Genomic DNA, 16452 nt, shown 5'->3' with positions numbered 1-16452 from the left:
CACTTGCAATCAGCATCAGTTATTGAGTGCCAAACATGTCAGGCACTCTGCTGAGGGCTGGGGAAATAAAGATGAATAATATGAAAGCTCTGCCCTTCAACAGCCTGCAGTCAACCGGGAAAGCGGAAGCCCATGTGAAGATGCAATTTAAATCTTGTTAAAGTAAATTTAAAAGGAGACCAGGCCTAAAGACTCAGCAGACAAAAACCAATTAAGCCTCATAAGTGACCTAAACTCTGCTTGATTTGCAGGAGAGTTTTAACTTGAGTTACTTCTTATGAATATCTTTATTTAAAAAAATAAGCCTTGAGATCAACCAATCAGAAGTAGTCAATGAACTTACAATTATAGAACTAGGGACTTTCCAATGGGATAGACCAAATAAAGCAATTGTATAATTGTAACCAGTCAAATAACTTCTTTGCTTTTTGCCTGTGTCCATCCTACAAAAACCTCCTGCTTGCATTGCCCTGGTGGAGTGCCTGAACTGCTTCTAATTTGGAACTGCTTGCACTCATGAACTGTTGTTTTCTCAAACTGTAAAAAAATTGTATCATGCCTCAGTTTACCTTGGGAAGGCTGTGCACAGGGCACTATGGGACCAGCAGAGCCAACAGGCACCTAACCTGGTCTTGAGAGATCCAGGATGGTTTCCTTGAGGTGGTGATATTTTCATCCAGTTCTAAAGAGCTAGTAAGAGTCAGCCAGGTAGGGAAATCCTAGGAGAACGTCCCAGCTTAAACAAAGACCAAGCAATTAGTGGGCCTGTGTCACTGATATTTCACAATTATCTCTGCTTGAATGGAGTGCTGGGCCCATGGTGAGAAAGAAAGCTGGAGAAGAAACCTGGGGCCTACTGTGCAGGGCCTTGCCCACTAAGCAAAGAGATTTTGTCCTGGGGACAATGAAGAGTTATTGACAGGTTTTATGGAATGCGATATAAACCTGGATTTTAGAAAAGTCATTTTATCAGCAGTTCGGAGCCTGGTCAATATTATAAGCCTAGAACATACTTGATAAGAGATCATTCTACAGTTTTCCTGTGCACAGATTCTCCTTAAAAACAGGGGTTCACACACGTGCACATGCACACGCATACACTCATGCACTCCCTCACAAGTTGGTCCTGCATCACAGCCCCCACGTGGGTGGTGCCAGCAGGCAAAGGATACACGATCTTGTTCTGCAGACGATCATACTTGGAGAGCATCACTGTGCAAGCCCCACAGCCTCCCTCTCCACAGCCGAGCTTGGTGCCACTCAGCCCCACTGGGTGGTCAAGAGTTAAGGAGAATGAACTCAGGGAGAGGAGTCTGCTGGGTTGCTAGGAAATGCACGGGCAGAGCCATGGGCAGAGCCATTCATTCCCACATGTGCTCAGGCCCCTTAACCCAGGAGGGCAGCAGGCCCACTGGCCTTATTCAGAGAGACTGCACTGCACCCCAGGGAGGCAGGGAACAGGGCCATCTCCACTGCACAGAAGAGCAAAGGCATCAGGACCCCATGGACAGCATCCAAGTAGTATCTCTTGGGACATGAGTTCTAGGACTGGTCAGTCCTAGAGCCTTCTCTTGGGTTGAAGTCTTCTATGTGTGAGGAGGTAAATCATACACCTGAGCATACGGGGCAGTTCTCACATCACTCCCAGCTGGGCACACCATGAAGCCGCTTGGGTCAGAATGAGACATTGATCTGTTCTGGGACCTCGGAGTCCTCGCTTTTCACTCTGAACTTTTGGGCTGATAAATCCCCAAGAATCAAAATTAGGGCTAGACCAGAGGCTTTTGAATATTTGGCCCACAAGATATGTGAATGGAAATTAAAATAGAGTGGTTTCTTTTTAGGTCAGGGTCCAATAGTGGGCCACACTCTTATATATACTTGTAGAAAGATCATCGGCTACTTTGAGTTTTAAAAGTGCCTAACTAGTAAGCCATGCTAGAGAACAGCTATTGCGGAGGTCACTTTCCCTGAGTCACATTGCTGCTTCTCCCTCAGACCTGCAGGCCTCTAAGCCACCCACCACCTACTGAAGATGGAGGAAACTGAGGGGATTATCGCCTGGTCACTTCTCTCATTTTCAAGACAAAATTTAAAAACAATGATATAACATCTTATTTTGGAAGAGCACTTACACCTAGATACCTGTTTGACCTTCAGAATGATTTGGTTAGCAGGCAGGAAAGAAACTTCCTCACAGATTTGAAAAACAACAAACTGAGACCCAAGAGGTAACGTGGGTCACAGAAGATGACACAGGAACTTATGTTGCCCTGCCTGTGTGGCCCCATCACAGCCATCTGACTCCAGACTGGGTGAGCTCCCTTCATCGCGCTCCTTCCTCCTCAGCACATCTGTGAAGGTTTGCTGTGTCCTAGTCAGGGTATATACAGCTATCAGCGGGTCATACAACTCTGGGGGCACCTGAAGATGAATGCTGGCAGTCTAAAGTCTAGCAAGGTCTTCTCCCAGCCTGGGGACCTCTCTGGAAGCTAGGGTAAAAGTCAAGGCTGGAGTTTTCTCCCCAATCTGGAACTCCTGTAAATTGTCTCTGAGCACAGACAGCCATAAGCTGCAAGGTCATCCTATTTATGTGCCAGCTTTCAATTTTGCATTTCATTTAAGATGTGACACAGTCAATTGCTGTGATAAGGAATTTCTGAGGCTTCTGGGCCTTCAAAACTACAATGGAAATGATTAAAAAACTAAAATTAGTTTTATTATTAGAAAGCTAAAATTGATCTCAATAATCTCTGAGAATGAGCTTCTCTTCCCAGACCTCCCAGGTAGATGGGCTGTAAATGGAGTTCCAGGCAATCACCTGATCCGATCCAGTGACACTTTCACTCCCCAACACCACAAGGTTTATCTTCTGTGAACCTCCAGATACACCCACTTAAGGTAAAACACCCAGAACAAAGTACACCAAAGCCAACCACTGTACTGTATGATAGGAGGGGAGCAAACCAGAGTGAAATCATGGGCTCCAGGCTCACTTCTGTGGGGGTTGAAATAACCCTTGCTGTCCCCATATATGTCACTGGAAAGATCCACTAGACACCCCACCCTGGGAGAAGGAGGGTTTTGTTGACAGAGGTCAGGATGAGCACAGTCCTGCTGACAGGCCCCCTGGAGAGTTGCCAGTGTGGGTGAGAGGTTGGGAACACAGCTCTAGGCTTTGGTGCAGTCTCCATCACTATTTCCCCAGAACACACTAGCAAAAGGCAGGTCACTTCACATATCAAGGCCTCAGTTCCTCCTCTGTGAAACGGGAGTGTTACTGTTCCATGGGATTCCTGTGGAGATTGAGGTGAGCTGCACAAATCACTTTGAATCCTGCCTGTATGTAGGAAGTGCTCATTAAATGTTAACTCTAATTATTATTATTATTTTAATTCCAGGGTCTCAGAAGACTTCTGATACTCAGAACTAAAGGTTTAGGGGCTCTTCCAGAAGCTCCCCGACACTGAGTGAGGAGCAGCACCCCAGTCTCTCTAAAGAGTCCCCCCCGCCCTCCAGGGCTCCCTGTTTGCTGTTTCTACAATGAATGCTACCTGTATAGGATTCCTACCTCAAGCATCCTTTTCCCAATAGACACAATTTCCCTTGCTTCCCTCCACCTAGGCAGAGCTGGAAACATTCCCCAGGAACTGCATTTATGTATTAAGCAAATGTCACCTAAGAAAGGCCCCCTCTTCCCACAGAGGAATGACCATGAAGCTCACCAAGGCTAATGAGGGCCTTTCTACAGGCCCTGGATTAAACCTTGGCATTACTAGAGTCTTAGCTGGGAGACACCTCAAAGATCACCACAAACAATCCTCTCATTCAGTAGCTGAGAATCTCAGATTACAGGGGCAACTAAAATGCAGGTGTCCCAAGTCCTAATCCAGTGCTCTTTCCTCCACACCTCATGGCCACCCCACCAGTCACTAGGAAACAATGTAAGGCCCAGAGAATCAGCCACCATTGCCCGCCTTCTCCATCACTCCCACTCCAAAGTCAGGATACACCTTCTTCTCAGGTAGGCCAAAAGGGTTGTCTCTGGATCTGCATTTTTCTCCACCACCTATTAAAAGAAATGAAAGAAAAATGTATCATAGGTATACTTAGTCATCCTTCTGCAATTAATTTCTTCCTTCACTGTCTCACTCAAGAATTTGTAGAGTTAGTGGGAAGTGTGATATAGTTTGGACGTTGCCCCTCTAAAGCTCATGTTTAATTGTAATCCCCAGTGTTGAAGGGGGGGCCTAGTGGGAAGCAATATGATCATGGGGGCAGATTTCTCATGAATGGCTTAGTGCTACCCCCTTAGTCGTGAATTAGTTCTCATGAGATATTTAAAAGTGTGTGGCATCACCTTCTTCTCTCTCTCTCTTGCCCTTACTCTGGCCATGTGATGTGCCTGCTCCCGCTTTGCCTTCTGCCATGAGTAAAAACTCCCTGAGGCCTCCCCAGAAGCCGAACTCATGCCGGTGTCATGCTTGTACAGCCTGCAGAACTGTGAGCCAACTAAATCTCTTTTCTTATAAATGACCCAGCCTCGGATGTTTCTTTATAGCAAAGCATGAAAGGCCTAATACAATGTGCTAAATAGATCATAAAAACTTAGGTATTTGTATTGACAATTCCTTAAGAATGAACCTATAAACTACAGCCAGACTATGCATATGCTCAAATCCTTAAATTCTAAAATTGTACCTCAGTGCTCACCTTGGGACCCACCACAGAACATGCAGGCATTGCACCTTCCACATTGGTTCGACCAAGGCAAAGTCCCCTTCAAATCAAACCTGTCATCTCATTTCAACGGCTAGATCACACCTGTGAATTCCAGGGGCCTCTGAGAGCATGGCATGCAGACCTTGGACTTTGCCGCTTTGAATATACACTCTGAGACCCTGCGTGTGACTGTGGAAAGCCAGTCTGTTGGCCTGTGCTCAGAGCAGAGTGTTGCATGTGATGGGTATTAGTCAACACTAACACATGTCAGAAATGGAAGAGAAATCTCAAACTAAAGATCCCTCACTAGGTTCAATAAGGTGGAAAAAGTGGTCTAGAAAGTGCGATGTCAGTTTCCACTGTGAATTGTCAAAGGAAATCTATGAAAACCCGTTTCAGTACTTCTCACACATTACCAAAGCTTAAAAGGATGTGGATTATTGAAATAATAAAGAGAAAGAATTCATGATGAGGTTTTTGTTAGAGGGAACTATACTGCCCACACCTTCCTAAAGGAGAAGGGGAGGAGTATTTGCCTCCCACCTCAAACTTAGTGAGGGGGCTTGCTTCATGCTACAAAGAAATCTAATATGCTGCCTTTGCAGCATAGGGGAAGAGATAGGCTTAACAAGAAATTAGCACTGACAATGATGAGTTTAAACCCTCTTTAAACTTAACTTGGAGATGTGGCTGTGCTGGGGTTGGTACATACTCCCAGAGCTTGGCAGAGCAAAGGATGGAGAAGTGTTGGCTATGGATGTAGTGCAAGCCATTCATGAGATAAAAAGAGTTGGCTTGGAGGTCTTTAAATCATTTCCCAAAATACAGGATAGAGCCTTCAATAAAGAGAGACTGTGTGGAGTGGACTTCCCCAAACTGGAGGCTGATGGAGAACAGCAGCCTGAGAAAAGTGCGTCACTTGTGTCATGACACATGCATGCAAATATTCCCTGTGGTGGCCCTTGAAGATCCTTGAAAGCCATCACAAGAAGAATGAAAGAGTCAGCTCCAAACACCTAAAAGGCTCAGAAAGCCGGAAGCCATCTTACAACAGTACCAATTAAAGGAGAGCTTTCTTGTTATCCTCACCACACCGTCCTGAATTGAGACTGGCAACTTAAAAATAACCATAGGATTCTTTGTTGACTAAGAGTAATAAAAAGTTCATGAAACTTCCAGAATTTGTCCTTTGAATGAAGTTTAAAGGAAAGTAGATGAAATTAACATGAGTCCAGCTTACTCAACATCCTAGTTACAAATCATAGAAGAAATCATAAATGCACAAAATAGCAATCTTTATCACCTTTCTTGTAGATGACAGTAAGAGCCTTTTAGCTTACTACCACATTGTTCGTTTCTCCTGTACTGCAGTTCTGCTTTTATCACATCACGTCAGTTCCCTGCTCAATGCCTTTCATGACCACCCACATATTCAAGGTAACATCCAAGTTCCTTAGGTTGTCTTTCAAAGCCCTTTTCAATATATTCCCAATCTTCATTTTCAGTCTTTCTCCCTTCTACTTCCCTGCCAAGCTGGTCATCTTACTGCACTAAAAATGCATTTTATATCTTCTAACTCCTGTGCCTTTGACTATGCTATTCCTCTTCCACCTGCATTTTGCCTTATCAGAAGACTTCAAACAATTTCTTCATAAAGGCTTTCCATACCACTCCAGCCATAAGTGGACTGCTATAGAGAATGGCTGTGCCACTCTCAAGGTGTGGCAGCAGGATTACCATGGTGCACTCCATTGAACACTCTCAACAGGATACCAGTGGGTATCCCCAAGGAAAAACATTTTGTAGGGAAGTGAGTTAAGGAAATGTTGGGTTAAGCAGATTGCTCTGGTAAAACTCGAGCATCAAAAGAAATAACAGCCATAATGGGCTATAACACATTAAATACCATTAAAATCTATGAGTCCAAATTGATAGTCAACAAACAAACAAATGGAAGATATGGAAAAGCTCTTCCTGACAGAAGAATGTCATCTAATAAATATGATTGGCCATCTTGTAATCAGCACAATAACTGATCCAGTTAAGAATCATCAGTGGAAATTAGTACAACCACTACGGTTATACAGAACAGTTTGAAGGTTCCCCAGAAAATTAAGAATAGAGCTACCATATGATCCAGCAATCCCACTGCTGGGTATATACACAAAAGAAAGGAAGTCAGTATATGAAACAGATATCTGCACACCTATGTTTTTTGCAGCATTATTCACAACAACCAACATTTGGAAGCAACCTAAGTGTTCATGAACAGACGAATGGAAAAGAAAATGTGGTCCATATACACACTGGAGTGCTATTTAGCCATAAAAAAGAATCAGATCCTGTCATTTGCAACAACATGGAGGGATGGAGCCGGAGGTCATTATGTTAAGTGAAATAAGTCAGGCACAGAAAAAGAAACTTCACATGTTCTCACTTATTTGTGGGAGCTAAAAATCAAAACAATTGAACTCATGGAGACAGAGTAGAAGGATGGTATCAGAGGCTGGGAAGGGTAGTAGGGAGTAGGAGGAAAGTAGGGATAGCTAATAGGTACAAAAAATAGAAAGAATGAATAAGATACAGTGTTGGATAACACAACAGAGTAACTACAATCAATAATAATTTAATTGTATATTTAAAAATAGCAAAAAAGTACAATTGGGTCATTTGTAACACAAAGGATAAATGCTTGAGGAGCTGAATGTCACATTTTCTATCATGTAATTATTACACATTGCATGCCTACATCAAAGTACCTCATGTACCCCATAAATATGTAGATCTACTATGTACCCCCCAAAATTAAAAATTAAAAGGCTTTCCATCTCCCCTTCTTTCTCTTTCCTTCTGGTTTTTATGTAAATGTTGCAATGAGCCATCAGTGACTATTAGATCAAGTGTAATACAGAACTCCTAAAACTCAACAACTATAAAACCCAATTCAGAAATGGGCAAAGGACTTGAATAGACATTTCTCCAAAGAAGATCTACAAATGGCCAACAATTAAATGAAAAGATGCTGAACATCACTAATCAGAACTATAATGAGATTTCACCTCATACCCATTAGGATGGCTACAATCAACAAACAAACAAACAGAAAATAAGTGTTGGTAAGGATGTGGGGAACTGGAACACCTGTCCACCGTTGGTGGGAATACAAAATGACACAGTCACTGTGGAAAAATAGTAGAACAGTTCCACAAAGAAGTAAAAATAGAACTAGCATATGATCCAGCAATTCCACTTCTGGATTTATACACAAAGTAACTGAAATCAGGGTCTCAGATATTCGTACACCTGAGTTCATGGCAACGTTATTCACAGTAGCCGAAATGTGAAAGCAACCAAAGTGTCCATCAATAGATGAACGGATAAGCAAAATGTGGTACATCCATACAATGGAATATTATTCAGCTTTAGAAAGAAAGGAATTTTTGATATATGCTACAACATAGATGAACATTATGCTAAATGAAATAAGCCAGTCACAAAAAGACATACTGTATGATTCCCCTTAAGTGAAATACTTTAGTCAAATTCATAGAGACAGAAAAAATGATGGTTTCCAGGGACTGGGGGAAAGGTAGAATATGGAGTTGTTGTTTAGTAAATTTATAGAGTTTGTCTTAAAAAATGAAAGAAGTTATGGAGGTGGAAGGTGATGATGGTTGCCCAATATTATAAATGTATGTAATACCACTGAACTGTACACATAAAAATGATTAAGATGGTAAATTTTATGTATTTTACTACAATAAAAATTATTTTAAAAAAGACGATCAATGGATACTCAAACTAGTGGGTGAAAATTTGATGAACAAGAATTTGTATCATTCCAAAGTATCTTCTCACATAGCCTCTATTAATTATAAAGGTAAAGCAAAGTTATCTGACAGTGAAGAAACTTGGTGGTTAACACCTTAGCCAAGTCATCAAAGTTCGCATCACAAAGAAGACCCAAAAACTGATGTTAAAAAAACAAATCTGACTGGGCGCGGTGGCTCAAGCCTGTAATCCCAGCACTTTGGGAGGCCGAGACGGGTGGATCACGAGGTCAGAAGATCGAGACCATCCTGGCTAACGCGGTGAAACCCTGTCTCTACTAAAAAAATACAAAAAACTAGCCAGGCAAGGTGGCGGGCGCCTTTAGTCCCAGCTACTCGGGAGGCTGAGGTAGGAGAATGGCGTGAACCCGGGAGGCGGAGCTTGCAGTGAGCTGAGATCCCGCCACTGCACTCCAGCCTGGGCGACAGAGCGACACTCCGTCTCAAAACAAAAACAAAAACAAAAACAAAAAAACCTAATAACCTAATGATAGAATGCAGTGAGAAAAACACATTACTTCTGTGGTATTCCTGCCTCCCAAATGCAGACTCTGAATCTAATTATAAGAAAGCATAATACAATTCACTATGAGGAACATTCTAAAAAATAACTGGCCTGTTCTTTTCAGAAACACCAATGTCATGAAAGACAAAGGAAAGCTGAGGAGCTGTTCTAGATAAGAGAAGACTAAAGACATGGCAACCAGCTGCAAGGTATAACCCTGGATTCTGAGCTGGTGCTGGGGAGTTATAAATGCCAGTATTGGGAAAATTGGAATACATTTGCATAAAGTTTATAGTATCACACCAAAGCTAAGGTTCCTGATTTCTATAAATGGACTATAGTTTTGTAAGAATATATTTATTCTGGCTGGGTGCAGTGGCTCGCGCCTGTAATCCCAGCACTTTGGGTGGCCGAGGTGGGTGGATCAGGAGGTCAGGAGTTCAAGATCAGCCTGGCCAAGATGGTGAAACTCCGTCTCTACTAAAAATGCAAAAAATTAGCTGGGTGTGGTGGTGGTTGCCTATAATCCCAGCTACTCTGTAGGCTGAGGCAGTGAATTGCTTGAACCCGGGAGGCAGAGGTTGCAGTGAGCCGAGATCATGCCACCACACTCCAGCCTGGTGACAGAGAGAAACTCCGTCACAAAAAAGCAGAAAAGAATATATTTATTCATAGGATAAGAGGTAAAGGAACATGATGTCTGAAACTTACTGCCAAATGGTTCAGAAATCTATCTTATACTATATATATTCATTTATATTAATTATGTACATTTATATATAATTATTTATGTACTTATAATATATACTTGTGTATCTGTGTGTGTGTCCAGAGCAAGAAAGAGAGAATGATGAAGCAAATGTGGCAAAACGTTAACAGTTGGTAAAGTACATAAAGGGTACTTAATACCTCCTTGTGTTCTTCTTGCAATTTTTCTTTAAACATAAAATAATTGTAAAATACAAAGTTAGAGAAGTAATTTATTTAGTACAGGATTGCTCAAAATTTTAAAAATTCATCCACTTATTCCATCCACACTAGTTGGACATCTAGTATATACCATACACTGTGATAAGTGGTTTAAGAATATCCAAGAAGAGCATCTCATGCTGCTAGTTTTCTGTGAAATACATTTCAGAATGTATTACTTTGTCTAATTATAATCCATCTCTCCAACTAATCTATAGGCTCCAAAATGGCAAATGCCTGATCTTAGAGATCTTATTCCTCCAGTGCATATCCCACTGTCTGAGGCCTCAGAAGGAGCTTGATAAATGTTGACTATATGGGGTTGAGCAAGTGAATGATGAGTGAGTGAGTGAGTGAGTGAAAGTCACCGTGAGGATCTCTGTAGCCAACACTCACTTGTTGTAGGGATCACTCGTAGACACCTTTGGCTGCACCCTACCTGCCAAATCCTCCCAGATTCTTCCAGGTGCCACAGTCTCCCCTAGACAGAGTGACTACTCAGAAAAGCTAGAATGCTGTCTTGAAAAAGGCTGTCATTACAATAAAAAAAAAATACTGGACAGTTCCTTCCCTTTGACTCTGACTCTAGAACAAAAGAAGATGTGAAAGCAACAGTCATCAAGGCTCATCACCACCACAGAAAGCCCTAGAGGTATTCGACTTTTTGCATCTAACACCTTCTGCAGGACCCCATTTAGTGAAGACAGAGTCCTGGACAGTGGTACAAAACAAGGAGAGGAGTAGGCTCACATTTAAGAATGAGTCACTAAGTTCTTACAGCTTCTTTGGTAACTACTTTGCACAATTCCTGTAACAAAAGGTCTAGACTATCTTCCGAATAAAAATGAGAACATTTTCACAGCTGTCATTGTTTGCCCAGGAATTCCCTTGCTTGGCCTTGTTTTTACAGCACTGCTTCCACATAATTACTTTCTGCATTGCCCTTCTACCTTTCTTGAAGTTTCTGAACATGCTACACCATTATAAATTACAAACATGGATAGTCATCACAGAAACTGGCAGTAGTAGAAGCTTCTAGAAATAATAGGGTTTGATGTGATGGTACCATTTAAAAACTTAAAATTACTTTCCTAAAGTGAAAGTAAAATGCAAGGGAAAATAATTTTCCGCAAACCAGATTTACCTTGAAATGCTTCTTTCTAGATTTAGTGCATAACAGCAAGCCATCCCTGAAGAAGAGCTGAAACGTACACTTTCACATGTTAACCAATGGTTTGGTTTAATAAACAATAAAACCTTAGAGTAAGACATGACCTTGGAATTCATTGAATCTACCTGTTGACCCAATGTAAAAATTACTAATAAAAATTCCAGAGATGTCTTTGTGTAAGTAGGTCTAGAAAGCCAGTTGCACAATGGTTTCCTAAATTTCTGCACTGTAATTGCTGAATGAAAGAAGTTGTTTGAAACGTTGGATGCAAAATCTTACTACCATCAACTTGAAAGCTTTGCCCTATTTCTTGGGTTGGTGCCAGGCGCCATCCCTGCAAAGGATGCAGCTCAGAGAGGAAACTCTGAACCCAGAAGAACATGGCTGTCCCCATTCCCCAGCACCTCCCAAAGGCACCACTCAAAGGAAATCCATCAATCTTTGGAGCACCGATGCTGAAACAGCTCATGAAATATATTTTACAGTCACCCACACACATCTTGGAAATTTAAGACCTAGGAGCCCTGTGAAGCACATTATTATTCTTGAAAATTACATCAAAAGTCACTCAAAATTACATCAAAAGTTTCTCAACTCAATGCAAAAGTGCCAATATAGCAAGACAAATAAAATTGCCCTTATTTGGGGGACACATTAGGCACATTCATCACACACTGTCCACACAGTTAGTTACAATGTGCAACTATGGGACTCTTTTACTATCCTTTTCATTCCCAAGTGGGGTGTTGAACAGGTGTGAGCATCTCAGCAGTGTTGTAGGGGGGCAAATGGAGGCTGGAGACCATGTAATATGCTTGCCCCCTATCTCCCTGCACCACATTAAATTTGCAAAGATTCTCACTCTTGTCCAAGGGCTGCTACCCATGTCACCTTCCCTGAGTCCCTGTGCACCAATAAGGTAAATTCAAGTAGGTAAGAGATTTGCAACTTACATGTAGAACTAAGTGTGTGGGGGTGGGGAGTGCGGAGAATGCGGGAGATGCCCTTTATGGAAAAAAAAAAAATTGTGGTTTGCCACAAGGTGTCAGTATATGTCACCACACAGTGAATCAGGACTGGCTGTTAAACCTATATATATAATATATTAGATTCAAAGGCTGAGTACATCTTATATCCTGATAAAAGCAAGAAAACACATTCCTGTTCCTTCTCTCTGTAAAGAGAACAACATAAATTTTAGGATGTATTTGATTAAACCCAGAAATAGAAGTGTAGTGATGACCTCAAATCTCACCTAGAACTCAACTCCCCTTTCTCATTCTGTGCCAATCTCCACTACTGCAGAGAGTTGGCAGCTAGTTCACAGATGCCTCTCTGCTTGCCTCTCTCTCCCTCATTCCTTTGCCTTCTGAGTATCTTGTCTGTGCTCTAGCCCTGAGAAGGTCTTCTTCCCCAGTGTTACCAAAATGCAGCAACACCTTTAAAGGGAGAGAGAGAAAGACAGGACAACAACCTTAAGAGGGAACAGGAAAGACAGAGAACAAGATATGGCTCTTCCAGGCAACAGATGTCCCCTCCCAGGGAGCAGGGACACCAAACCAGAGGTCAGCTCCTACTTACCTTTCTGCCGTTCACAAAGAAAACCAACTCGTCTGCTGTCATTGCCACAGGTTGGGGTCCCTCAACTCCAGGTACCTCACTCCTAAGAGACACTGGCAGGTAATTATCACTGCTCTGTAACTTGAAAGTTATGCCTCCCAATAAAATGAAATAAGGTCCACCAATAGGAGGGAACCAGCTCAGAGCTTCAGGGCACAAAGTGTTCTTGGCAAAAGCCACTGGTTTACATAATCAAAGTGCAAACAATCATGCACAGCAAATTACAATCTCCACACCTGTGTCAAAGAGCACAGGAAAATACATCCAGATATCAGTAGGGTTGTTGCCTTGGCACTAAATGACTGTGGCTCTTGGACACTGCTCTCATGAAACCTGCTTTGTTCTCTCACTTGCTGCAAGACAGAGAAGGGGAAGACAGAAGAGGGGAAGGACCATTGTCAGAGTCACTGCTAATAGAGCTGATTCACGCCCTCCATCATTTTACCATTCAGGTTTACAGAAACACAGACTGAGTGCATGAATGCAAGAGACATTCTTTCGCGGCCTGGTGGAGTAGAGAGGTCACAGGAAATGGAGCCCCATGAACCTGACTCAAATTCTGGCATTTGACCTCAGCATGTTACTTACCACCTTCAGAACTCAGATTGTTTTCATCATGTACAGGATCATAGAATGACATCAAGAATAGAAGTATGAGGGACAAATGACATTTTGGAAGTGCTTTGTAAATTTGCAAAGAACCAAAACATTTATCACTGTTGAAAAGACATCTTCAATATCTCAACAAATAAAATCCTAATAGCAAACTATTTTTGAGATTTGCCTTTTATTTGTTTCTCTCAGGAAAATATCCTTGACAAGTTGTCAGAGTAACTCATAAAAGTATTTCAAAACACCAAAGATATTAAACTGCTCATACCACACAGTCATAGGCTGCAGTAACACATAGCTGACAGAAGCCTTTCCCCATCCGATATCCATTAACTGTCGGTGTAAACACAGATGTGCACATCCACTGGAGCAGCACTAATGGGCTCTCTGCAGTCCAGCACCCTCCCAACTGCCCTACCAGTTCTCTAGTTCAACACACACACACAAACACACACACTCTCTCTCTCTCACACACAAACACACACACTCTCTCTCTCTCTCACACACACTCTCTCTCTCTCTCACACACACACTCTCTCTCTCTCTCACACACACTCTCTCTCTCTCACACACAAACACACACACACTCTCTCTCTCACACACACACTCTCTCTCTCTCACACACACACACACACACTCCTCTCTCTCTCACACTCTCACACACACACAGTCTCTCTCTCACACACACTCTCTCTCTCTCTCTCTCTCACACACACACACACACACACACACAGAGGCCAGCATTCACTCTGGTCTTCTTCTGTCCTGTAATGACCCATATAGTGGCTCAGCCAGCCTTCCTTAGGGAGGACGCCTCCCCTACAACCCTAGCAGGCTACCTGAGGGGGAAGAAAGGAGTATTAGACAGATGTACTTGATATAGCAACAGCTTAGAGAAACTGAAGGCTGCCAGGACGACCACACAATCAACACAATGCCCCCTCCCACCACAGCCTTAATTTAACCAGGAGAAGAAACTTTCCTTGTTGGTTGACCAAATATCCCAGTTTGCCCTGGACTATCCTAGTTTCAGCCTTGAATCCCTGACAAATGCCTCAGAGATCCTAGTAAATCCTTCAGTCCAGGGCAAACTGGGATGTTTGGTCACTAGAAAACTGGTTGTTGGCTGGGCACAGTGGCTCACATCTATAAGCCCAGCACTTTGGGAGGCCAAGGTGGGTGGATCACCTGAGGTCAGGAGTTCATGACCAGCCTGGCCAACATGGTGAAACCCTATCTTTACTAAAAATACAAATATCATCCGGGAGCAGTGGCCCACCTGTAATCCCAGCTACTCTGGAGGCTGAGGCAGGAGAATCACTTGAACCTGGGAGGCAGAGGTTGCAGTGAGCCAAGATCGTGCCACTGCACTCCAGCCTGGGAGACAGAGTGAGGCTCCATCTCAAAAACAAAGACAAAACCAAAACCGGTTGTTAAATCTGGGAGATTCCCTCCCCCAGATGCCATTTGGCAATGTCTAGGGATATATTTTATTGTCACAACTGGGGAGGGATGCTACTGGCATTTAATGGATGGAGGCCAGTAAAGCCACTAAACGTCCTACAAACCACAAGACAGTCCCACCCCAATAAAATGAACAACAGTGAATGTCAATAGAGCCAAGCTGGAGAAATTCTGCCCTGAAAGAAAGAAGGAAGGACCTGGGGAGAAAGGGACTGAGGCTAGATCATGTTTTGTAATTAGTCAATTCTTCCAAACCCTCACACCTCTTTGATTAAGAGGCTTTTCCTCTATGCACTAATCTACCCAGTTTAACAAGCCCTCCCCCTGGGCATTCCCCAGCCGATATTCCAGGAAAAGCTAAAGGGATGGGCTGAGGAAAGAGCTCAGACTTTGGAGTTCCATAGGCTGGCTTGAATTTTAGCTCCACCACTTCTGTGTGACCTTTGGCAAAAATCTCTCTCTTGGCATCAATATTCTCATTTACAAAATGGAGTTGACCATACTTGCTTTGTAAGGACCAACTCTTTTTTTTTTTTTTAATTGAGACACTGGCTAATTTTTTTGTGTTTTCAGTAGAGACCAGGTTTCACCGTGTTAGTCAGGATGGTCTTGATCTCCTGACCTCGTGATCCTCCTGCCTTGGCCTCCCAAAGTGCTGGGATTGCAGGCATAAGCCACCACGCCCAGCCTGTAAGGGTTAACTCTTAGCAGAATGAAATAAAACATAGATTAAATCTGTTGTCCACAAGAGAAACTAATGTTGGTGTGCTTCTCCCCACTCAGCAAATCTTCAACCCCTCTTTTATCTACAGGTGAAATTCCTCTCTATTACTATGGAGCATTGAAAGATAAAAGTGAAATAAATTTTCAAAAGGGTTTGTGTTGTCATGCAGAATTTTCAGCTCTGTAATAACTAGTTGAAACCCCAAATACTGACATTTGACAAAAACTTGAATTAGTATGATTGCTTATTATTTAGCAAAATATTTGCCATCATTTTATTTCTCTGTGACTTGATTTTATTTCTTTAATGAACAAATTAAAATCATACACATTTATCATGTATAATATGATGTTTTTAAATACATATACATTGTTAAATAACTCCATTGAGCTGAATAACATACACGTTACTTCACATATTTATCATTTCTTCTGGTGAGTACAGTTAAATTGTCTTAGAGATTTTCAAATTACACATCATTATGAAGTTACAGTGACCACGTTGTACAACAGATCTCTTGAATTTACTCCTTCTGTGTAACTGAAATTCTTTATTATTTGACAAAAATTTCCCCAAAACCCTCCCCCTCCCAGCCCTTGGCAACCACCATTCTGCTCACAACTTTTATGAATTCCACCTTTTTAGATTCCACACATAAGTGAGATCATTGAGTATTTGTCTTTCTGTATGTGACTTCTTTCATATAAATAATGTCCTCCAGGAACATCCATGTTATGGCAAATGGCAAGATTTTCTTCTTCTATAGAGATGAATAGTATTTATCATGTATGTATGCCACATTTTTTATCCATTTATTTATTGATTAACAGGTTAA

General features: G+C 42.1%; 1 protein-coding gene across 1 annotated transcript in view; it reads right to left on the bottom strand.

The window, feature by feature from the left end:
* Window positions 1-12873, bottom strand: part of XDH (xanthine dehydrogenase) — a 75266-nt gene extending 62393 nt beyond the window's left edge. Inside the window, exons 1-3 of the mRNA XM_011960554.1 lie at window positions 12779-12873; window positions 4012-4069; window positions 1173-1269 (exon numbers count right to left, since the gene is read on the bottom strand). Coding sequence (XP_011815944.1) covers window positions 1173-1269; window positions 4012-4069; window positions 12779-12820 — 197 coding nt within the window. The 5' untranslated portion in view covers window positions 12821-12873. The remainder of the gene's footprint in view (window positions 1-1172; window positions 1270-4011; window positions 4070-12778) is intronic.
* Window positions 12874-16452: the final 3579 nt, after the last annotated feature.

Source organism: Colobus angolensis, unplaced genomic scaffold (assembly GCF_000951035.1).
Source record: "Colobus angolensis palliatus isolate OR3802 unplaced genomic scaffold, Cang.pa_1.0 Scaffold515, whole genome shotgun sequence".
In the NCBI taxonomy this organism is placed as follows: Eukaryota; Metazoa; Chordata; class Mammalia; order Primates; family Cercopithecidae; genus Colobus; species Colobus angolensis.
This window is presented reverse-complemented; position numbering and strand designations above follow the sequence as displayed.